The sequence below is a fragment of the Euwallacea similis genome, chromosome 19 (assembly GCF_039881205.1).
Source record: "Euwallacea similis isolate ESF13 chromosome 19, ESF131.1, whole genome shotgun sequence".
NCBI classification, from domain to species: Eukaryota; Metazoa; Arthropoda; class Insecta; order Coleoptera; family Curculionidae; genus Euwallacea; species Euwallacea similis.
Genome location: NC_089627.1, coordinates 2975124 through 3001119, shown reverse-complemented (window position 1 = coordinate 3001119; position 25996 = coordinate 2975124). Strand labels below are relative to the sequence as shown.

The 25996-nt window shown below is 36.3% G+C and overlaps 1 protein-coding gene across 1 annotated transcript; it reads left to right on the top strand.

Annotated features, from left to right (window-relative positions):
* Positions 1-580: 580 nt before the first annotated feature.
* LOC136415282 (uncharacterized) lies at positions 581-4756 on the top strand. Its single transcript, XM_066399802.1, has 13 exons — positions 581-592; positions 657-777; positions 826-879; positions 1500-1598; positions 2061-2180; positions 2364-2468; positions 2611-2661; positions 2827-2916; positions 3056-3160; positions 3758-3874; positions 4288-4371; positions 4472-4557; positions 4652-4756. The coding sequence occupies exons 1-13, from the start codon at positions 581-583 to the stop codon at positions 4754-4756; spliced, it is 1149 nt and encodes a 382-aa protein (XP_066255899.1).
* Positions 4757-25996: the final 21240 nt, after the last annotated feature.

Genomic DNA, 25996 nt, shown 5'->3' with positions numbered 1-25996 from the left:
TCATGTGTTCGTAGTTTTTGGGCACCCTGTATAAAAAAGTTCAAAAGTATCTTCGTAAATCGTATTTTTTTGAGAAGCAGATACTTTTATCAAGAACGACTTTTTGTCGAAAAACGACATTTTTTGTCCATTTGTCCTCTTGGGCCCTCTATCTGTGGACATACTGTATATATAACAACAAACATCACAACAAAAACAACATATGACAAAACATTATACAGCATAACTCTTGACAAAAACTTTCTAGGTAAGGATGTTGTTCACATAACTAAAGGTAGTAAACTTAACATCAGGAAACCCTTTTCCAGATAAGAAAGACTATAGTGAATTGTCAGAATATTTACTAACATCTTCGGAAGCAATTTCCAGTTCAAAAGATTTGGGTAAGTGAGAGGAAGTGGATGGAGAAGGAAAATATTTGAGTAACTTCGTTGAATATTAGCATATTAGCACCAAGGTTATACAAGAAATTTACTTTAGGTCTTTCAAGGGTATTATGGGTATTTGATCAGTAAAGGAAACCCATGAAGAAATTGAAACGAAAAGTTATAGAAAAGAAGTTCCTGCAAATGCAGCAGCAATGAATGAGCAGGCAATAACATCTCATCAAAGTATAGTTGATTCAAACCATCAGGGTGAGAAGGGTAAACTAGTAGTTAAAACTGGAGAGGAAAAATTTACATCCTATTACTAATGATAGTGGCGCTAGTCTCGAAGTATTACTAAAAGCAAGTGAAGATTCCTTTGAAGGGCGTACCAGTTTAAAGCGTAAGAAGGGTAAGTATTTTGTTAATAACAACTATCCATCGAATATCTAAATTACAGATAGCATTGAGAGCATAGAAAGCGGCTCTGCAACCTTGAGTAATGAAATAACAGGTCAGAATAGATGAAAGGGTAATAGGGGTAACAGTTATTAGACTCTAAATCGCTCATCACTCTCAAATTCAAAATTTATCATACTTGTTTCGAGAAGTCGGTAAAACATTCGGTTCTAGGATAGCCTTAAATTGCACTCAGGGCTAAAACTATGACATAGAACTTCAAGGTAAGTTGAGTAAACTTCTCCAGATGTATGCAGAATTGTGGATTTAAATCTAATTTATAAGTGATAAACTTAAGGTAATATGGAGAATATTATCGTATACTCACCAAGTGGATGGCTATTAATAAGCGATTCTTCTCTAAGTTACCTTTAACAAATTTTTGGTATTATTGGATAAAATCAAGCGAAAAGTCTCAGAAAATGTAGGGTAAGAACGACTTTATTTCGCATTGACGTAAATCTTTGGTTCATTAATAATTTGTTGTTTTATCAGGAGTCATGCTAAAGAATTATGAAAATTACTTAAAATTGGCAATTTAAGCAATAAAACTTAGAGTAATAATATTATTTTTAGGTAATCAAACATCAGATGAGCCACAGTAAATTTATTCGCGTGAAGATGATGAATGAAATGAAGGGAAAAATTCGCACGAAACAACATACAAAATTTTAGGTTCTGGAAAGTCAATGGGTGATGAAATTATTATGTCAGAGAAGGACAATACACTTCAGGCTAATGATTTTGTATCACAAAGTGAAGAAAAATCTAGGGGTAAGTACGGTACAAAATGGAATACATCGAGCTTCAAGGTATAAGTAATTAAATTATTTTTCAAGGACTAGAAAGAACTTCTATGTCTGCTGATTGAGAAGAAGTCAGTTTGGTTGAGGGTGATCAGGCTAGTCAATATCTTGACCAGGCGGTTGGAGCTCTTGCAAGAAAGGATATGGCAGGAATGGAGTCATAAAGGTTTAGAATAACATTTTACTTTTCAATTCCAGATGCAGGATTTAGAGAGTAAAAAAATATTAGGAGATAATAGCTCTGATCAACAAATTGATACACTGGATTCCAGTTCTGAAAAATCGCGAAAATTACAGAAGCTTTAAGATAAGACGGGTGTTGAAATATAAAATATTGTGTAAAGTTTTTAAACGGGTCAATAAGTACTATAAAGTGAAAATTTCCTGTTCAATTCATCTTATTCTTTACTAGCTGAATGAAAAATTTCAGATGCCTCATTTCCTGGGAAAAACATAGGAACTAATATGGAAGAACATGATAAAACATTTGATGGAAGTTCAATGTCGAACATCAAGATGCCAGCTTCTCAGTTGGTTGAAATCCTTCAGGGTAAGAAATTAATTGGGTAAATGTGATAGTGATGAATCTTAGGAATTAAAATGAAATATCTGGGGAAAATTAAAGAATTTCTAGAATTTAGCTGAAGAGTAAATTCAGGCCAGAGCATATTAATTTCCATTTTTCTGAAACAGTAAATTATTATGGTTAACCCCAGGGTAATGAATATTCTAGAAAATGAAGGGCATAAATCAAATGAAAGCAACGAATCAATTCCCGAAAACTTCGAGGGAAGTTGGGTGGCTTCCAATGAGTTATCTGAAACTTCAGACATCCAGGGTAAGTAGGGCAAATTTTATTAAAAAGCAAAACCATTTGAAGATTTGATGATTAATGGTGTAATTTTACTAAAGGCAAAACTAAACGAGTTATAAAGCTTGTTGTCATACTAAATTTATATTAAGGGTATTTAACATTTCAGGCACTGATAGGGGAAAAAAAGGTTCATCGGAGGAGGGAAGTACTCTGGAAGGTCAGAGGAATCATTGAAAACTATTGAGTTACCTACAACTTCTCAATCTGTAGAAGACATTTAGGATAAATGGGGGCAAATTTAATAACAATAATAAAATTTCAATACAGCCTAAATTATACTACTTCTCCATAGGAGACTTAGGGTAATAAGTAGGTATTCTAGGAGACAAAAGTGAAACTAACCTGGAATCAACCCAACGCATAGATTTCGAACGATATGGACAAGCCAGCCAAATCTTCGACGGGAAAGAAGGTAAGTAAAACATATTGAAGAAACCATATAAACTAAACGGTAAAACATTGGTAACTTGAGTTACCATAACATTAGAGTTATTGCTTTCATAAGCAAACGCCCTTCTACATGTTCCGGCTAATTTAAAGCGTAGTTTCAGGTACAAACTGGGGGGTAAACAAATACTCTCAAGACAACTCAGAATCTATAGTTTCAACTATGTTTGGTACAGTTGAAGCTGTGAGTCTCGATCAGAAACCAAATGGTAGATAGGGTAATTACTTTTTAAACTTATGCCGTTAGGTCTAAATTAAAATAAAATGGCAAATTTGTGGAGAGATCTGAATTAGCGCAAAAATTAAAGGGTGAATTTTGAGTAGGAAATAGGAAATCGGCAAATATTTGGGTTGTTACAGTAAATTTTTCAGATGAGGAAAGTGAAACGTTTTCGGAATTGAATTCTTTAGAGAGGAAGGTTTTGGCATCCGCCAAACTTAATAAAGATAAGAAGAATAATATATTACTTTGATGAAGTAAATGAAGCTTTCATTGCAATTATTTCATTATCGAAAAATTTATTAGAGATGCATTAACAAGATTTGTTTGAGAAACTTAGAATAATTTAAAATTAACATTTCAGATGTAAGATTGGAGGAATCTCCTGAATCAGAAAATTACTGTGGATTTTAATCGAGTAAAGCAGAAAATGGTAAGTAGGAAAAGCAATATGAGTTTTAACTGTGAATTTGGGTAATAATTAAACAGAAAAAATGCACATATTCAAAGTGACGAATCCATAGAGGACTCTAAAACTGAAGGCAGTCCGTTTTTTTTTCTCAATTTTTTTTCTTCTCAATTTTAGATGCGGGTTCTAGTGGAATGGAAGAAAATACATTATTAGGAAGTAATAGTTTTGGTCAACAAATTGATGCCCTGAATACCAATTATGAAGAATTCCGAGAATTCCAGAAATCTCAAGGTAATGCAACTAAGCGCTGAAATAAAAATTTATATAGTGGTGTAAACTAGATAGTAAAACTTTGACAACTTAAATTCACGTTACCAGCTTTTTTATGAGCAAACGTTTTGCTACATCTTCAGGCAAATTTCATGCGTAGATTCAGGTAGAGATCCAGATATAACCTACTATCCCACTGCACTCAAACTAATTTCAGGATCATGGTTGAAACCAAGCCTCAAATCAGAGGGTAAGAAGATAATTCTTTACATAAACGTAGAGATGATAATCGTGTTTCAGATATTGCTAAAAACTATAGTTCTAAATAAATAGAAAAAAGCTGTTTTCTGGAGAAACTAATAGTATCTTCAGAACCAGAGTGTGGAATTTTCAAAAAAATTTGATATTTTAGAATTATGAGAGCATATTTTCAGGTGATGAAAGTAAATCAACTTTGGAACCGGATCGGACCAATTCTATTGGAAAGTCAGAGTTCGAGACCAACAAAAGGGTTAAGGGTAAGAAGATGGGTATATCGTATTGGTTGAAAAAAATCACGTTTTTCGTTTAACATTATCTCATAGTAGGGAGATTTGTTTAACTTAGGGTAATCTCCAGTTAACATTTTAGAAGCGAACTTTGATGAATCTCGTGAATCAGATGAAAGTGGATCTAAATCAAATAAGGCAGAAAGTGGTAGATGGGTAAGAATACTTTAAGATTTAATGTTTTTTTTCGTTGTCAAGATTTATGGTCAATATTAAGAATTTTCATGGAAAATAATACTAATGTTGTTAGTATCCGATTCCTATAACCAAATTTATACCTTTAAGTAAAGCTGAGATTTCTTCGGCCAGCAGGAAAACCCAAATCCGAGGGCACCGGTCAAGAATCGACTTCTAAGGGCGATCAAATAACAGATAGGAATGGTAAGTTACATGTTCGATTTATAAAACGTTTATGGGTGAATGGTCATACATAAAAACGACCCGTTTTGTGTACTCCGATTTAGAGCCCAGATTAGTGCAGGATATATCAAAGAAAATCCCAATATATTCGACGTGACAGTTGGAATCTCAGAAACGAATTGGAAATAAAGATTTTCTTTGAGTAGGATTAATTCAATTGAAAGTTCTATCATCAGAATGTGATAAACTTGAATTCATGGTGGCAAAACTTCAGGCTAGTTCAAATTTAGTGAAGACAAACATGAAATACTATAGATGTTGAGGCTATCAGAGATTGGAAATTTGGTAAATTGAAATGTTGGCTTTTTCTGGGGATTCACTAACGAGTATGTAGGTATACTTACGTAAAAATGATCAAAATAGAAGATATTTTAATGGAATTGAAGGGGAGTTCAAATCAAGTAAAAGAGATCTGATAAAGTTGCATTCGTACCAGATTTTTTCCTCACAAATTATGAGATTTACAGCAAATACGAGTGTTCAAAAGATATTTGTCTATGATTTTACTTGACAATTACTACGCGTACTTCGCTTAATTATGCGTAATTAATTCGTACGTAATTACTTCGAGTAAAGGCTTCGACAATAGTTTTTTTTTTCTTCTGACTTCACTGCAAACCTGAATGGGCCTTGACCAGAAAATTTTGACCTCCTTCTTTCCTTTAAATTTAAAAAAATTTTAAAAGTTCACTTTTCCGAGTGTTTGAATGTAAACCAATGGGTTTTCTTTCCTAGTTCTTTTCCAAGGTCTGAAATCTGACTAAAGAGAGTCTAAGAGAAACCTTCACGTTACTTGTCGATGGTGGTGTTGAACGCAAACTCTATTGTAACCCCCACTTTTTAAAAAATTATATCTGACCACTTGATATTTTAGAAATTACTCAGATCATCTGGCGTCACCAAAATTTGGATTCCCGCGAAGAACACGAAGTTTACGAGTTAGAAAAAGCAGAACTGTGCTGGAAATAATGGTCGTAAACGTTACGTTAATCATTAAGGCGGCTGAGTACGTAAAAAATATTTTAGGATTGAATAAGGACCGGAACGATGCTGTGGTCAATTTAATCGACAAGAAGATCAAAAATTACCAATGTACTATAATGATTTATAGTAATTACATGGCAGGAATTCCCTTCTTCATCCCTTATTATCTAGTTGTATTGCTGGACAATGACTCGATGAATCTCTGTGTTGCAGGTTATTATTCAAGTCAGCACTCGGTTACAGCTCAATATCTCGCATGTTTAGCTTTCGATAACTGTCATCGACAACATATCAGGGAATCCTCCGAGTCTTACTTTTGGGAAAGTGGACAAAAAGGCCTAGTATACAAATATTCTGGATGTTTTAGTTGTGTTGAAACCAATTTCCATAAAAATAATAAACTAAAACAGCGATACTAACCTGTTTGATTATTCTTTAAAATTCATCCTGGTTCGTAAGCATAAAAGCGGGATCAACTCTCCCCCCAGGCGCTTTACCCTTATCCGCTCTTTCACCCTTAAGTGATATCGGCATGCGTGGACGGAATTTTAAAGTGCTGACTTTAGATTAGCTTTTCGGCCTATTTTAGACGGTATGGAAAGAAAATATTTCCGTCCAGTCATCGGCAGCAGGCACAGTTCATGTACTTGTGTAATTTGCCACTGAATATTGATAGAAAGCCTTTTCATGTGTTGGAAGGAACGAAGAGGGAGCATCCTACTAATAATAGTTCACTGGCCAATCGAAATGGGCCTTTTACATGATTTTCAGCATCGTGAAACTGCTTTCAAATTTGACCAATGTTTTAGTGTTTTCTGCTCATTTGACAATACCTTAACGATGCTCTGAAACCATTCCATTCACGGCCTCTTTAAAAGTCTTCATCTTGTCTTCACTAAACAACGTGGTAAATCACGAACATAATTCCCGAAGCAGACCGCATGTTTTAATTAAAACTCACAGAAGTCATTTAATTTACGTGTCAAGTAAATTTTAAAAGGCCGTAAACCACTTAAACGCTTGCGGTTTTCGGTTGGTCATTTTTTTTCTTTGACACGCGAACAATTGTCAATTTGCATGTTATTTTTGCTGCTTTCCCCTAAAGACTTCAAATGGATTGGAAATGGTGCCGGCGCCGTATAATCGACATGAACAAATCTCCCATCATCAATGTCTAGAGAATAGATGGACTTGCGCTAACCTGAAGGTTTGTCTGCGTGATTAATTGGCATGATTAGTCTTTCAATTTTATGTTTTTTGTTTTCAAACTTTCATATCTCAGGGCCTTACTACCTTTGTTCCTAAGCCATTAGTGCAAAGAGAAATAAAGTCAGCAGACAAATTTGACACTATTGTGCAGATCATTGTAAAATGCCTAGAAAAAAATTTAACTGAACTTCAGGTCTAAACCTCTATTTCAGCTCAAAATCTCATATTAGAGCCGGCTTTATATTGCCCACGTGGCTTTAAATAGGATGGAAAAAGCGATATTAGAGACGTGACGAATTATCGTGGGCAAAGCAACAGCGTTGGCACAGAGGGACGAATTTTGAAATCTAATTTGGCATAATTTTATTTCGGCCGAAATGGGATTGTAATGAAGTTTCGATCGGTGCAATATCCGCCCCCAGAGGATGGAAACATCAAGTTTTGCGCCCCCTGCGAAGTCGGCGACGCGAGAAAATAAACCGAACATTGATAGGTTTAGGGTTTAGGCTGTGGACGGATCCACTGAGGCTCTCGGAAAACGTGGATATAAAGAAACGTCTCGATGTCTGTTTCGTGAAGAATTTTGTTTTAGAAGAGGCGGTTTTTAATTAAAGTGAGATACAATTTCTGTTTGTGTTAAGTCAGGGGGGGTTATGAAGGAGCTCTTCTAGGGAATATCAAAAATAGAATATTTCGAACTTTTTCTTCAACATCACAAAACAGTTCAGTTCCTCCCAACTATGGATTATTACACCTGCGCTATGTTTTAAGTTTCACGAGAATATGATTTTTTCTCCTGTTACAAGTTTCCAAATTCTGCAATTTATGATTACAAAAAATCTCGAATTTATGAAACCGACCATAAATACTCTTTTTCACAAATACTGCAATATCTGCGTTATGCCTCTTACGCGCAGCGTGAGAGAAAAACGGCCAAAGAAACGGTCAAAGCTGTGGAATCATTATTTGTCACGCGAATTTTCAAAGTCAGAAATGAAATAAAATAATTGACAGTGCTCTGTGACTTGAAAGAAACAGTTATTTATGTAACTAGATAGGAAATGCGTAGTTCTGTGTAAAGAATGGGTTTTTTTTTTCATATGGCAGTAATTGGGATAGAAAACAATGTTTCCTATGAGTTACATAAATGTTTTTTTTTTCAAATTTTGTTCTGAGATGGAAAAATTGGAAGATTAGAGCAGAAATTTGAACTTCGCCAAAGTACGCCCGTTAGCTAAAGAACAGGTGACTGTTATTACTACCACCTACCAATGTGTTGGTTGAGTTATAAAATAAAGATACTTGCATTCATTATGTAACCGGTTACGAAATCAAAGCCGTTTGGCGGCCAGTTTGGGTTACAAAAACTGTGATTTTATTTATCAAAACTAAAAAATACAGCATTATACTGTAATTTGAAGGCTTTGCGAAACCGAGCCTTTTGTGGTCTCCCCATTGGTTTCATATTTAAAATTAACTCTCCGTCTCAGTCTCGGTCTTACATATCAATTAAGGGTTTTTCTGGATTTTTGGGAATATATTTATACCAAATTATTATTCTTTTTAACACAAAAAAAAAAAAATAATGGAAAAAATACACATGGATCGACATTAAAGTATCATGCGTAATGTAATAAGTGCAACGGAAATTATCGATCATTTTTGAGAAATATATATGAAGGAAAATGAAGCTGAGCAAGTACGAGTGCATGCAGTGTACGACTGCCTTTTTTTGTTTTAATTGTGGGAGTATAAATTCGTTATAAATTATAAGTTCGTGTAGGAAAAGTTAGTGACAAGTTCGCAATAGAAAAAATGCCATCAAGTAAAAAATGAAAAAAGCATATCGGGCAACCCAGCAACACGTGCTTCTAGTTAGTAGCTTCATCAGGCTTCTGTGCGCATAAAGGAAGTACACCCACATCATGATGCGTTTATCTTCCGCCATACACACTTGCATGTGTAACCTGGAAAAGATGGAAGGAAAAAAGAGGAAACTCCTTCCAATCAGCTCCCCTTCCCACTTCCCCCTAACAACCTGAACTAACAACTTCCCTCCATCCTTTCCAGACTACACCCGCACGTGCGTATGACATACGCAGCATGATGTGTATGTACCTCCTTTGTCGCCAAATTTCCCAATATTCTCCTTCCATTTTTACTTAAACTCTAACTCCTTTCTACTGGAACTCTATTCCTTTTGCGGACTTGTTATTCACTTTTCGTATATTTCATTTCATCCGTACTAAGTTTTCCTATTTTTGTTATGATAGATACATTTGCGTTGCACAAATTTCATTTAAAAAGAGCATTTCATGAATCACATCCTCAAATACAACCGCAAGGTTTAAATATTTCAGTTTGTTACAATATTGCTAAGGCGACCAGGGAAATTACGGAAATAATTGCACTAGTGCAAATTACCGCTGTAATTCCCCGTGATTGGTTCAGCGCCTAGAAGACTGAGATATCAATATTGTATGGCAGATTTGACAGATGAATGAAATCTTCCATGAAATTTAATGGACATAACGGTAGGAATGGTTCAGGTTTGTCAGGTTACTGGTGTTGTTGCTTAGGCAGAACTCCTATGGAACCACCGTACATTTCAGTTTAAAATTGGTGATAGGTACCACTCAGAGCGGGTGACAAATGGTTACTGCGAGTTGAAGGTGACATTTATGGTCCCAATAAACTTCAAGACCAAATTTGTAAGTACCGATTGCTAGGACTCACTGAGACAATTAATTTGATTTGATGCAATTGCTGTTCGAGTTCCCAAAAGATCAACGCTTCTAGTTTGGAAAGGGATTAAAATTACTTACCTCCCTCTCCTCTGGAAATTTTCAGAAAATTCTTAAATCTCCTCCAAGCTCCTCTAATTAACCTTACTAAAAGCTTGACATATCCAGGGTAATGTTCCACTGCACCCTCTTTCACAAGCAAAACAAGTCTATTTATCCATCTTTCCATGTCGAATTTGGCGTGGTGCCCCTTATTAAATCGCAATTTAGTGATTAATCGGGGACCGAAGACCGTCAGCGAACTCCGTTTCGATATGGGAGTTGCGGAAGTCGCCCCGTCACGTTTCGGCGTTTAAAATTCATATTTATACTTTTTTGTAGGGCGTTTGAGATCCGCATAAAAAACTCATTTGTATTAGTTTCAACCAGAAAGGGGCGGCTACGAGACATTAACCTTTTGTTCTCCCTTTTCCCCCGGTGTGTGTGCGTGAGATAATCGGAACCAACGAGTAACGGGGCTGACGACTACTTACAATATAACGAATAATTGTACTATCTCCACAAGCAAAACAATAAAATGAAAAGCAAATCAATCTATCAGCGACACAGTGGGGGCGCGAACTGAGAGCACTCGGAGCCGACAAAAGCTGTGTTATTCCATATTTAATGCACCCCAGGGTGCGACCGGGGTACCTGGGGTTCCTTACTGTAGCGCACGAACAATGAGCGTAACAAATGGCAAGTGTAAAGAAAGAGTAATGCGCGTATGGGAGGCGAAAGGTCAAAACTGTAACCCGGTGATTTATAAGTCGTTATACACGTGCAACTTTAAGGGATATAGAAGTTTAATCATAGCTGGGCTAATTTAGTGGGTACATCACCAACATGTGTTACGCCCAAAAACCAGCGGAAAAACAAACGAGCTGACACTCTCCACATTCCTGGGGTGTCCATCAACGCTCCACAAAAATGCCGATGCGTTTCCTGTTTGGGGCCCCAATTTTGACAAAATAAACGAATAGTGACAATTCGTTAACCAATTTACGCACCTAATTAAAATTCTGTCGTAAATTTTAAAGGAACTCGAGTGTGAAAGTGTCGGCTTTTGACACCTTGTCGTCTACTGCACGGCCCATATGAATGAGTCTAATAAATTGGCAGCGTTTTTCATCTTTGAACTTGATGATTCAATTATTAGACTACAAATAATTATATTAAATCAATGGTTGATTCCACAATTTGCATTTGCACCAACACATAGATTTTTTTCGACTTCATTTTTGGGGGACAACCAGCTTTCGAATTCTGGATAGATAAATATATAGACAAATAGGCTCTTTATTGACGGGCATAATGGTACAAAATGTTTCTTTATTGACCAATGACAAAAAGAAAAATATATGTCATTCCATGTGCTTCATATCATGTTCACCTGTATACGTGTTGTCCTTCTAGAAACCTCCATGATTGAATTCCGGGGTTACGTTTAACACATTTTTCAATAACTGTCTCAAAACATCGTGAAATACTCTATGGTTACAAACGTTTCGTTTCAAAAATCCCCATAAAAAATTCAGTGGGGTCAAATCAGGTGATCCGAGGGACATGTTACTAGAATGGCTCTAATTATTCTGTCGCAAGTCATTTCCAGAAGGCGTTTTTAACGCAAAAAATTAATTGAATTATCCATCGGTGCTCCGTCATACTGGTACTACAAAGTGTTTCTTACAACCGGAGCCATACTACCGAGAACTTCGATTAATTCAGTATTTAGGACATTTAACAAATCTTTGAAATTTAAGTTTTATCCACAAACGTTGGGTGGAGACTGCAAAGCATGAGAACGTTAATATATTGCTATCACAAAACCGTTCTCTGACATCATCTCTGAACTAACGTCACTTTCAACAGCTTAAAAATCCTTTTTGGGCTGTTGATATAATAAGGAGGAGTAGGCAGCCTTCAACACAACAAAGCCAACAAGTTTACTGAGATTTCTTATAACAAGTTTTTATCTTCAGACAATTTAACAAGTAAAGCATTTATCTGAAGTAACCAGACTAAATGGGGGCTGCAAATTGTCCAGAACAAGGTCGATGATGTCACACTCTCCATCAGGTCATAGTCATGAATAAGTCTTCTGATTTCTACTTTGCCTGCTACTACGGTTTCAAAATTCATAGATTGACACACCAACTTACCAATCAAGTTCCTTGTCACCTTGTCAGTAAGAAAAATCATGTTTGACGCGTAAATGAAGTCAAGAGTTTATGGCTTCGGCGTTACATGCCAAATTACAAACAGAAACACCTCAATCGCAGCCAAACCAATCAGACTTACAAACATTATCGATTAAATATCTATAGATTACATAAGCGGCTATGCAGTGTTATGTAGAAATATAAGAAGCAGTCAGAAGTCGACAACAATGCATCCTGAAGAAGAAACGCCATTGGCCGAGGCACGCAGAGGCCATACATCAAGTGGCCCATCGCCGCACACAATAACTTACGGAAATATTAATGATGTGCTCGAAAGGAAAAGAAACCAGCGAAATTGGTTAAGTCATTCCCAAACTATAAATCTAACCCGCCTATGACACGGCCGTATGCTCCAATTAAAAATACACCGTGAAGTTTTTGGCCTTTCTTATACCTCTCCTCCTCGTCTTCGTCTTTTCGAGATCTTGATGATGATGATGAACGCAAATTCTTTTCAGAAAATCGTTTGAAATTTCGCATAAAATAACTTACTGCACATGTTTACTGCGCATCATAGCTAGGTCACTAGAGTCCACATTTTTCTATAAGATATTACATATTTATGAGAAAATTCTCATTAGCTCGAGAAACTTGACACTTTTAGCATCTTTTACAATATCCTCGTATCATAAGTGATAAATGCGACTAAAATTTCTTCTCTTTCATACACTGAAATTTGCTACATCGCCGCAGCACTGCAAATATCCCTTAAGATACATTAAAACATATTACTGCAGATTTCATGCATGCGTGCTTAAAGTTTTGAGGTTAGGTTCATTAAATGTTTTATTTGGTTTTAAGTGTCACGCGGCTGCGCAATGGTTTGAAAAGCACAATTAAGTCAGTAATCAGATTTTTATTGATGTTTTGCGTAAAGAATATTGACCTACCACTGGACAAGGCATAGCATCTTGTGGTTTGTTGAAAAGAAAAGAAAATTTTGCCTGAAACGGAATATTTGTTTAACGCATCGCCGGAGATACGTTAGGTCTTCATGATCGCAACGTTTTAGAAAAAAGTCTTCTTTTCAGAGAACTGACTGACTTGCAAATTCAGGTATTGACCAACTTTCTAAAGTTAGTAACGCAGATGATAATCTTTTTTTAAACCAAAATGACGGGGGAGAAGTTCAAGATGAGTCACGATTTTTTATCAGATGATGAGCCATTAGCGCATTATCTACCAAATGATGGAATGCAACTTCGATCTAGAGGAATCAAATTTGCAGAAAATTGGGTTACCAGATATGCAACAGATGTTCAAGGACTGATGTTAAACATATAAAGCAAATCGAAGACTAATACTGCGTAACAAACCTCTTAGATAAGGTGACAAGGAAGTAATCAGTGGGTGCAATTACCAATAATAAACCATTAGTAACCATTTTCTTCATTTTCTAGTTGCTGCTAACTAGCTGGATTAACGAGAACATGCTATCTCGACAAATGTTGTCAAAAAAGGTATTATGGAGTATTCAGATTTAAAATTATGGCCAGCCACATCGCTGGTGTTTTCCGGAAATGAGCTGGTTTCTTCCTAATCAGATATTTCAGATGAAGATGGACCTAATGTGAGTTTTGAGTTCGAAGGGGATATTTTCTGGATAAGTACGAATAGAAGAAAGGGAAATAGATAGAAGGAAAATCAAGATTTTAAGGCATACCGAGGTCCTTAATCTGCGAACAGTAAATACCCCGAAAAGTTCTATATGTATAGTTTGAAATTGCACCGGTTATGAATTCACGTTTACTGCAGATCATGTATGAGATGGGAAATTTCAAAAGCTCTGATTTTGATATATGTATATGCAAATCTACATTAGTCCCATAGCAAAATTGACTGTCAAAACTCTATTAAGTTGCAAATATAAAGTCTTGAAGGCAAGGCTTGGATGCCACTTGTGAGGACTCAGGTTGACCTCCATCAATCCAAGCTTGAACTACAATTTGGATCTCAATCCCGAAATTTAATGCACGTTTCAATCATTTCGTTTTTTAATATTTCAAAATTTAATTTTCCTCATTTGTCTATCACCCTTAGCAGAATATTCTGCACTAAGCCGATCCCCAATTACCTTCAAGGATTGCCAAGTCTGCATGTTGAAAGTGAAATCGAAACGGCGATCGTTTAATAACAGGTTGTCAAATGTGTTTGAAGACGGTTGGCACGCTTGTTCTATGATTATTGTGTTTAAAGCCCCTCCAGCACGCTTTTCGGTTCCACCCCGTCCCTTAACCGGAAGTTATGCGATCTTTACGTGAACTTCCATCATAAGGGAGTTTGGTCGAAGTTCGCGTGCGAATCCACTTTGGTGCCATTGCTCTATTCTGTACCTATTTCTTAGGTAGTGTCATGAAGTATCTATTTCTAAGCTAAGGATAGATTATTTACTAAAGATCCTAAAATTGTTTCAGGAGTACGCCAATGCCCCTTAGGACAAAGATGCTCATTGGAAAAATGCTATTGAGTACTTTTTCCTCACATCATTTCAAATTAAAAAAAATTCAAAAAACAATTTCAAATTCTCATTGATTTAAGTCTCGCAAGAGTCTCTAGTTCTAAAATCTATTAACACTTTTTTATAATACCCCAGAAGATAAATCCGTCCTTGCTTTATTAGGAAGATGGTTTCACCCCTGTAAAACCTGTTTGCTGAGAAAAAATATGTTCAAGAGTATATTCCTGCAAATCTAACAGTCAATAAAATTATACACGTATTAAGCAGAAGTCTCAAAACTTCTTGATTTTCCTCAACCCCCTGCAAAGTAGATCTATAAAGAGAGAGGTTTTGCCAGGGCCCCACACATATTCTAATGTTTTGAATTGATGCTAATTATTAAATTGGCAAAATCTATTCGATTTTATTTAATAGGCTCTATTCGCGGATGAAGACGTCAGGGGTCAGATTTTTGAATATGAGGAGGCGAACCGTTCCGGGAAATGATGTGTGCTGTTTTACATTACACATGGCTGGACTGTATAAACTAAATAATTTTTAGGTAATTCCTCGGGAACTTTCTACTTGTCAGATTCAAGAGTCTGGCCCCAGAAAGCTTAGGAAATATCAATGGTTCCTGAAAGGAAGATGTCCAGGTGTTGCCGGGCTCAATAGGGAGGTCCATAAAAAAAAGAATTACATTTAAACATTATAAAATTAAATATACATGAACAAAATTTTACAAAAATCAACCAAATTGTTTCATATGGGAAAACCCCAAACGAACAATCAAAATTCTCATGAACGTGCGAATCGCTCTCTTAACGGTGTGACGTCACAAAGCGGTATACTCGAATTTAACCAGGCAGCGCGTCATGCAATAAATTGAAGATTAAAGGAGAAATTTGGCTTTTGCCGGTTTACATTGTTTTTCATAACGGTATCGGTGTAATATTACAAATAAATGAAACTGTATTAATGATGGCGCCATATCGCGCTTGCTATATTAGTGTACTACTTCAGATTCTCCATTACATTTTGCACAGGCTTGAGAAATCTGCAGGGGGTCTAATAATGTAAATACAGTTATTATATTATGCCTTATAACCCTATAAGGCATTGCAGCAATTTTTTATTGAAACACGAAATGAAACATATTGTAATTATGTAATTATATTACAACTGCCCTAAATAAGTCCTTTTTGTTTTTGAATATCGTTCATATAGCTCAAGCGTTTATTTTTTTAAAGATATTTCATTTTCAAGTCAAATATTTCACAAAAGTACCACTGTCCTTGACTTGATGAATCTTTAATCTATTCCGATTAATTTGTTATAACTCTGGCGTTAGATATCTCTGTGTGCTATGCTACAATCCAAAGACACCTCGAGGCTGGTAAAAACGTGAAGATTATAATAACACTGTTTTAGCCTTAATCAAGTCTCAATCTCCATTAATTTTATCGGATTGTCGAGTAATCTATAACAAACAGTTGTTTCCAAAAACCACCTGCAGCTCGAGCACAATCCCAATTAACCATATGCAGGCACACGGGCACGCTCCAAAAATTATAACTCTATCCTCTCGACTCCTCTTATCCTTTATTTGACAACAGCGAAAATAATCGAGTTAAAACTGCATTATGCCGCTAAACAGCGTTAAACTCGTGTCCTCTCGTTCGGTGTCTCTAATAAGGCCCCCTGGGGGCCTCGCAGCGGGGCCCTGGGGCGCACCCCCTTCATGCCAACTGTTATACTTGCCGATGATGTCGAGCGGTATGTCCCCGGAGATAAGGACAATAATATATCATTGCGTTAAGGGTTGTTTTGGCTTTCGTAATTTATGTTACAATTCAAAGATTTGCGTTTTAGCTTCACTTAAAAAAATTGAATGGTATAAGTGCATACCAGCAAGAAGCAAATAATTCGATTTTCCATCAGGTGCCACAAGCTGACGACAGCTTTCGTCATGGTGTCTGGCCACCTGTCTTTCGCTGCATTGAAAAAGCACCTTTGTTTTAGCCCGAAGAAATGTTGAACTAATATATCCTCCATGGCTTCCATGGATTGTGGAAAAAATCGCTCTTAAGCCAAACAACAATTACAACATCAATAATACATTAGAAATCGGCCAGTTATAATAAAGCAAGCCGAGAATAGCAATTTGTCTTTGTACTTGATAAATGGTTGTTTATCTTCCAAGGATGATCGCTCTACGGGGTGTGACGCGATATCCCGCTGATTTCAACTGTAAAAAGGCTCTGTAAACTTTGACCTTACCTCTCATCAATTTGGTACTAATAGATTCTCTTTATTCACCAGAGACATTTGAAAGTCTGTAGTTTTAAACGCCGACACTCGATTTGCAATCAAAAATGGGTAGTAATGGGTACTACCTTAGACGCGCGTTTTTTTTTTTAAATTCCGTGGCAAATTTCGATGAAAAGATCGAACCTCCGAAGAAAAGAGATTCTAATTTTCATAAGATCGACGGGCTAATTTGGGCTCCATTTTTTCCGCAACATGCCGTGAAATTACTATTACGCATACACGAGAGTCGAGTCATGGTGATGGTGATTAGGTAGTTTTAACCTACACTCCTTTTGCGTTAACGGACGTAAACGTAAACGTAGCTTGAATTCACATGAACTCACAGCTTCCTTAGCGAGCATTCGAGATAAGTTTTACAGATTATACCAGGGCAATTTTCTTCAGTAAAATTATTTTATTACTCCTCTAAAGTATCAAAGAGTATAAGTTCGTTGTCAGGCAAAGTCTTCACCACAATAAAATATTCATTCCCAAATTTCTGTATCTTAGGGATGGTTCGTGGGTGCCCCATTTATCAGGGCTTTTATTGTATTTCTGTAAACTTTATCATTTTGTTGTGATTTTATGGACATCAAATAGCGTCTTCTTGGACGAAAACTCTCAACTAATATTTGTAGATTAGCTGCTTCTGTAGCCGCTATTTTGTTTGGTATTTCAGGTTGGCAGCTCCAAAATTCCTTACGAAACGAGATTTTTTTCTCTTAAAGTGTGCAGATGGCTGGGTAGTTTTTTTTAGCATGATGTTGGCGTTTTTTCTACGCCTACAGTGAGAAAGCTCTGTATTAAAGATTACTTCAGTTAATGATGGGAAAAAATCCTGAGAAAATCACTATATTGTGGAAAAGATCTTTGAGTGAAACTAAATTACTAATACGTAGACAATTTTAGCAGAGTTGCAGCATTTTTATGGTAAAAAATATTAAATTCTACCATTATTCATAATATGCAAAAGTCCATTCAACTACGAAAAAATACAAAATCTGATTGAAAATGTCATATTTCCTCAGCGTCAACTTGCTGAAATAGAGAGCAGACGAATTCAGGTCTACACGACGCATGTTTCAAATTTGAGCCAGTTCATTGCACGGGATCTGATAAACGGTATAAATGACACACAGTTGATTAAATGGAGGCAATGTTGCGTATTAGTTTGTGGTCAGTATATTTCCGAAAATATTCGAGAACAAGTAAAATTATCGAAAAACTGTTCTTCACTGTAGCCGAAACGGCACATTTCCCGGTAATTTTTTAGAGCTATTGTGGATATTTTAGGCTGATTTAAAAAAAAACCAAGAGGATTGTGAAAGTTTGTTTCTTCTAGAATTAGATCCATGTACTAGTATTGAAAAAAATGTTTGTCCGAATGCTATGCAAGGTAAAACGGAATATCATACAGGATAAAGTTAAGGATCCTTTTTTCACTATTGTTGTTTGGTGCCAGACAGTTTTTCAAAAGATCAAGTCGAATCTGGGATTGATTTTAGCTTTCACATGAAAATGTCAGTAACATTTTTTTACGAAATCCAAATCTACATACATGCGGCAAGAAGAGTCATTTTTTTCTCCCTATACATGAGCAAATAAAAACCCTAGTGCTCTTTCTACGAGCTCAGGCTCATAATAGTTCGGCCGGGCACATTTTTCAATTAGGAGTTGTAATTAATTTTAAAACCTGGAGAATATATGAAACATTTCTTACATTTGCTTTAAATATAATAAAAGATAGGCTATTCAGTTACAAAAATTGAAATATTTTATACTATATTTATAATTAAGAATAAATAGTTAATTAAAAATGCAACTCAACTCATGGGTCATGATAGTTCGGCCGGCAGTTAGTATTGCGCAACATTGCCTTTATTCTTTCAAAAGAGCAAATTAAAACAAATGCACATGAAATCTAAGGATACTATGATAAGTGTAAACTGTCTATTATTGCTTATAAAACGTCAGTTTTGAAACAAAACGGGCTGTGGTAAACCTCTCAGCACAGATCTACGAGTATCAATTATTAATTCTCATAAAAAGGGAATTCGGCAAGAAATATATCCATTTCGCATTCCATTCCACGGCTTACAGTTCAAGATATTATCAATTTGTACAAGAGCACTAGTGGAGCAGAAACCTAAATATGGTCGACCATCTTCTATAACGGGGGCGGATAAGAGAGCTCTAAAAAGAATAGTAAAATTTAACCGTCGATCAAATAGCAAGGAACTTATTGTGTTATGGAGGGAGAGCATTGGCAAAGGAGTTTCAATGTCCACAACAAAGGGAATTATGCAAAAATTTTATAAGGTTTTATTTTATCTCTTTCGCATTTCCTCTTTTGTGAAACAGATTTTTGCCAATTTTGAATTTTTCTTTAAGCGAAAGTAAAATCACTGTTAACAACAATTCAGAAGAGCAATAGACTGAAATAGGCTAGAGACCATAAAAACTGGACCCCAAACCAATTGAATAGAGTAATTTGGTGTGATGAGTCTAAATTCTACGTTTGTGTTGGTGACACATGCAAATGAGTTTTACGAACACCTCTCGAAGCTCATCATAACGGCTGTCTAGTTAAAAAAGTGAAGTTTTCTGCAAAGGCAGATTATAGAGATAGAGATAGATAATAGAGATTATGGTTTGGGGCTTCATGTCTGCAAGAGATGTGGGTAGGTTACGCTTCATTAACGGTTCTGTTAACGCGCAAAAATATAGGGAGATTCTTGAAGACAATTTATTGCCTTCAATCCCTACATGCCAAACAGTGGAAAGTAACTTTACCTTTCAACAAGATAGCGCACCGTGTCGTATGGTAAGAACAATTCAATCATAATTTCAGGAAAATAATATACCACTCCTAAAGTGGACATGTTCTAGTCCAGATTTATCGCCAATAGACACTCTATGAAGAAGCAGCTTTCAAGAAAACCAGCTCGTACAGTACAAGAATTAAAAACCACTTTGCAAGAAATTTGGATTAATACAACTTCAGGTGAATATGCGACATTAGTAGATACAATGCCAAAAAGAATCAAAGCTGTAATTGCTAATAAAGGCGATATTACGCAATTCTAACTGCCGGCTGAACTATCATGACTCGTATGTTGAGTTGCATTTTCAGTTAGATATTTGTTATTAATTATAAATGTAAAATAAAATATTTGGATTTTTAACTGAGTAGCCTATCTTTTATTAGAGTTAAAGCAAATGTACAGAAATGTTTCATGGTTTCTCCAGGTTTTAAAATTAATTACAACTCCTAGTTGAAAAATATGCCCCGCCGAAGTATTATGAGCCTGAGCGCGTATATTGAAACTCCTTAGATTAGGGGAAAATCACTAGCTCCGGCAATACTGTATAAGTATATGACCTTCCATAATGGCAATGAGGAGGTATTACCATTAAAATCCATTTCCATGAGACGCCAATTACCAATTTTAGCAAGAACCTAGAAATTTTAAACCTTATTTATTTTTTCCCCTTCGCGTCTGTATTTCCGATTTCTATGCCTTAAAGCGATTTCTTGCCGATAGAAATTTTCACTCCGTATCTCTAACAAAATTCGAAATCCTAAATTGATCAATCTGACGACATTTAGGCAAGTAACGCAATCGCTTAAATTATATTCTTATATTAGAAGGGCATCGGCCAATAATACTCTAGAACCAAGACAAAAACTAGATTAGCTTTCTTAGCAATAATCAAGAGTGACCATCAAAGCTTCTTCAAAACAAAATTTAATCAGTTTAATCACATATCATCTGCAAAACAAACAAAAAACCTTATTACAAGGTAGACGTTCGCGGTAGGCAACCGTTCACTGGTGCTTTTTCGGTTCCCAGAGAAAAAGCTGCACCGTCACCCTGTATATCTATATTTTCGATTAGGCCCATCTTTTATTGGCCCAGATTGGGTATGTCGATGATTGACACGCAATTAAAACAGTGTATTTGGCGATTATAGTGTGAAATAGATATTTCGATGCGCGGCTTGTAAAAGTGCGTTAGCTGCATGGATGAAGGTAGTTTTTGTCAGTTATAACGTCCCATTTTGGGCGTCCCTTTAAGCCGTTGCCTAATGGTCCACAGTTGAAACTGAGGCAGGATCTAATCTTCCAATGGTAATTTTTTAGGGGCTGACACGCCCTTGCTTCTTTATAATGCCGGGTTTGGTATGGCGGGCTTATAATTAGCAGGAATTCCTTTGGTGATGATGATGGTTCAACTCAGTTTTACTCCGCGTGCGATTTTTTAAAAATATCTATGGCTAAAAAAAGCTGCGCTGGGTCTTGTGATGAACACCGCAGCAAATCTTCCGAAGACAAATTACTGCACGCACGCATTACAGGGAAAAACCGCATTAAAGTGTTTTACGAAGATTCAAATGCGTCACAGCTTTTTAAAGGTATATAAACGAACAAAGGTATTTTACCATTACACACTTTGGCCTAAGGTTTACGACCATTTCGTATGACAGTTTGTCGTAAAAAGCAAAACCATTTGAGAGCGCATTAGATTTGCCGTTTATTACTTCACAAGTGAATGGGATGAGCTTTTCTCATTACGTGTTATGTGTCTTACATTCAATTTTTGGGTTTCACGGGGAGCTCTGGGTAGAAGTTCCACCATCTAACATAAAAACAAAAGCAAAAGTGCGGCCGTTAATACGGACGAACCGAAAGAAGAACAACAAGAAAGCTAACAGGGCCTCTGAAAGATAGCAGTAGGCGTGGCGGAGATGTCCTCAATGAATGATAGTCCTTCTTGGCCAACCTAAACTTATTAACTTTTTTCTCTGATTTTTTCCGGGGCTCCATGAATATAAATAAAAAGTTCGTGGTTGGTGTATGGAGAGGCTATAAACAAGCTAAGGGTTGGTCTGGGAGTCTGTTGGTTATAAAATACCAAAACGATTTCGAGCTTAAACATACCAAGAGCCGAATGGCAGCACTACGCAAGTACTCCCCCATTAAATGCGGATTATCGGAGAAACATCAAAGGAGGATATAAAGATTTTTTACGTCCGGTTTCATTATGAAGAACTTTTTATGATATTGTTTGGCGGTCATAAACCGATTCATTATAGTCCTAGCACAATTAAGCAGGCTAAATTGTAATTCCACGAGAATAAAACAGGTAAAATATGTGTTGATATTTCAAAAGATCTTAATAAGGAAAACAAAATCTTATTTTCTTGCTTAAATCAAAGCAAGTGTTGGTCTTACATCCTTGGAAATAGCTGTACATGTAAGGTCTTTGCTACAAGTCCAAGATGTCTTTTGCTCATCGCTAACCACTAATTAAACCAAATTAAAACCTGAACTAACTCGATCAAACACGGAAACCTGTCTCTATTCGAATTCGAATCACAGACAGGGGCTCGTGATATCGAGCAAAACGATTCTCTTCAGTTGGAAATATTTACATTAGATACGTTCAATGATCTACAAGAACTGGATGCAGAAAACAATTGCTGGCATTTCAGTGAAAGTGACGACATTTTTTTACCGGAGCGTGGCCATGTGTTAGTGTCCCTCTGACATAATTTTGTCACCTGAGCTGCGTAAGGCATCTACACTTATAAGATCCAAGGGGAGATTGTGATGCCTCTGTTGATGCCATTGCTATGGATTAGTGTTTCATTTATCAAAAAGATGCCTCAAAACTGTAAACAACGATGACACATTTATTTCCTCTAGATCATTGGGTTTGGAAGATAATAAAACATAACTGTACCTGACTGCAAATCATGCAGAATAATTTCTTGCTCTCGCGCACAAGAAATCTTCGCTTACGTCCTAGTAACACAGGACCATGGACTTATTTTGTAAAAACTGGATCACTGTTAAAACGCAATTTTGAAATATTCTAGATCTAGATTGATTGGGCATAGTTTATTTAAAAACTGCATTAACTTGTCGATAGCTGTGCAATTTCATACTCGTAGATCTAGGTCATATATGTACGTAATTTTTAATGCAACAATTCACCCCTAATACGCTTCTTAGATTGGCATTCTCATGCAAGCGTAATTTCAAGTTCCTTAATGAGCTAATTTCCGACTTGATTTTTTGTGGTAAATTGGTCATGTAGATTAAACATTTATTTTTGAATTCATTGGTTTTGTATAGCTGAGTGTTGCAGTAGAGAGGACAAGTGGTTTGCCCATAGAAGTTCCCTTTGTAACAATCAAAAATGTTCTTAACTTCGTCTAGTTAAATACTTTTGCGAGGTAATATTCAGGCGTGTCTATGGTTCGTGTTAGAACTACTTGACACGCCATTTTGCACGCAGAAATTGCTAGATTCATGCCGATCGATCACCTAATGACACTTTTCCCATCAAGCAGCTGTACTCGATCACGATCTTTCTATGATATTGCTAAATTAGCGATGGCCATAAAGAATGATTGTCGCTAGCGGAGCACAAACGATTTCCTATGGCTATAAATTTCTCGCGATAAACTTAATTTCTTCTGCTCTTGAGACCTCGGCTCATTCCATTCAGATAATACCATCGCCCAGCCGAAGAAGTGGCTACGCCACTGTTAAAGGCCAATCCCTAATGTCACCAAACTACCAGAATTGAGATCTTAAACCTCAACACTCTCAGTCGTTTTTCCAAGTCAGATCAACAAGATAACATTCAGCGGTCCCATTCAGTGGGTCGCATGGTTTGATTGAATTTTAACCAGGAATATGTCTGGTCTACTGTCCCGAAGATAATATGTATAAGATTCAGTAGCCAGATGAATTCATTATTACCTACGATTATTTATATTGGGTTTCTGTGAATAACTTTAAAAGACACGTGTGTCCGATGAGATTGCTCTCCTGCAGCAAAACGAAGGCGTAGAAAAATCGTTGTCATAATACTTGATATTTCAGCAGTAAATGCACGCATCATCTGGCAACAACAAACCTAAATAATGACAGATATAAACAACAGCAGTTAATAAAGTCGTTAAAAAGTTTAATATTTTATTGCTACAAGTGAAGCGTGGATGACCGACACATCCTGTAGTACTCTGCGTTAATGGACTGTTTTACTACAACGTGCGTATAAAAATTATTGCCTTATTTAGGCATAAACAAGTTCATTCCATTACCAATAGCTATTAAAAATAGATTATATTCTTACCACTCAAACGTTTTATAAACGGAAGATGGATGGATCACTTTGAAGCAAATTGATTCGTTTTAGCGAATTTGAACTGCAATGAGTGCAGAGAGATATTTTTGCCTTCGGCAGTTAGTTTCGAAAAGGAACAAGGCAATGATATGTATATTCATTTGAGACCTCAACTCGTTTGGTTCTGGTTTAAATGACGATTTACCTAAAAAGCTTTGTTTGACGCAGAAATGTCCTAAATTAGACGACCTGCATTTTCAATTCTCGTTGGTTTGTCCTTATCAGAGGTCCGATTAGATGTTAATTTATTGTCAAATCAAGGAGTCGTCTTAAGTTTTCTTAGTTGGTTATATAACTCGGTTCAGTAGGAAAGTCGCTTGTGAAAAAGTGATTGAACTCGAACCGAAAAAAAAATGTAAGAAGCAATACAGGGTGTCCCAAGTAAAGTGAGTTTCATGGGGATTATGGAAACGGTAAGAGATACAAGGTGACTTAAATTGGAAAAAAGATGCTTGTTTAAAAAATGTTCTAAAATTAAAAATATGTATAGGGATTGTCAAAATATGAGCAAAAAACTGAAAACTGTGATATTCTAAAATCGTAAATTATGAGTGAACCGTTTAAGTAAATTCTACGAAGTTCTCTAGGAAGTTCTCCATTATCAACAACTCAGAATTTTTCCAGGCCTTCTAGATTTCGAGCAATTATATCTAACGTTGTTATTTTTTATGGCCGCCACATTTAATTTTGGTGGCGTTGAATAGGCAATAAACTTTGAGTCACCTTTTACTGTTTCCATAATCCCCATGGAACTCCCTTTATATGAGACGCCTCGTATACGATGCTAAGTCGATTTCGCATTTCTCCTCCGCCCCCTCTTTCCCCCTACATCACTCTATCTCTATATCTTCCCTTCTCTCCCTCGCTCCCTTCTGATTACTTCAAGTTTCTAGACCATTTTCACTTTTAATTTATTTACAAAAGTGGTTAAAATTTTCAATTAAAAGTGCCCAGCAATACTACCCACCGACGACTGAGCTTGAGACTGCAAACCACGGTCTGCAACGTTTATTTCCATCAACACTGCAAACTATTATAATCCCGAACGATTTTCAAGGGTCAAACGCTACATCTTGTTGCAATCTTTTAAGCACCTAAGAATTTCCCATCATAATCCATTTGAGTGTTGCTTTCAGGATTGCACCACCGACACCACCAAGCAATAATGCTCCAATTTTAATAATGACGTTAAAACACTGTATTTATAGAGCGTTATTACCGGGACAGCGTGCTACGCCATTTGCAATTAGCAGATGGAGCCATTGGGTTTCACGACCAAGAAGACGAAGAATAAGAACAAAAGGTAACCGCAGGACGGGTAAAACGAGTGAAAAAAATGAAGAAAAACTACCGTGGAGATGGGATCTCGGGCTGGACTTGCTTTGGTGGTTTCTCCACCGTTTTTGATCATTAATCATTAACTTATCTCAGGATCTTGTCGAAGGTACGGACGAAACTCGTCGTTTTGGCTCGTCTTGGGTATATGTATACATAAGCAAGTGGAAGTTTAGAAGTAGTTGTTTTTTTATGATGTAAGAGGCCTTTTCATTAATTGTTCGTGTTATACATAGATATACTGTTTTAATTTTGCAAAGGTCGCATGCCAACTGTCTGCAAGCCAGGCTGTCAAAGATCAATGGTGAAATCTTCAATCCAAATAATACTAAAATAGCTTGCTGTATACAGGGTGTCAAAGTTTCAGTTTTTGTCAAATTTCATTTCACAGCCCCTTCAATTTGATTTTTTTCAAAACTAACATTTTGTACGTACATTGTTCTATAGAATCGACAAGGCGATGATTCACAATTTGCAGTCAAAATCTATTGTTTTAAGAGGGTCAGGATCCTTTTTAACACCCCGAATTTCTTTGTCCCGCACTACTGACCATTTGTCTTCCAAATGTAGACGTCTTTATCGAATTTAGACGGTTCTTTACTCTTTTGCATTATTTCTGTAACATATCATAACTTCCTAATTATTTACAAAAATATATATTAGGAATACAAAATGTACTTCCGTAAGAAGTGT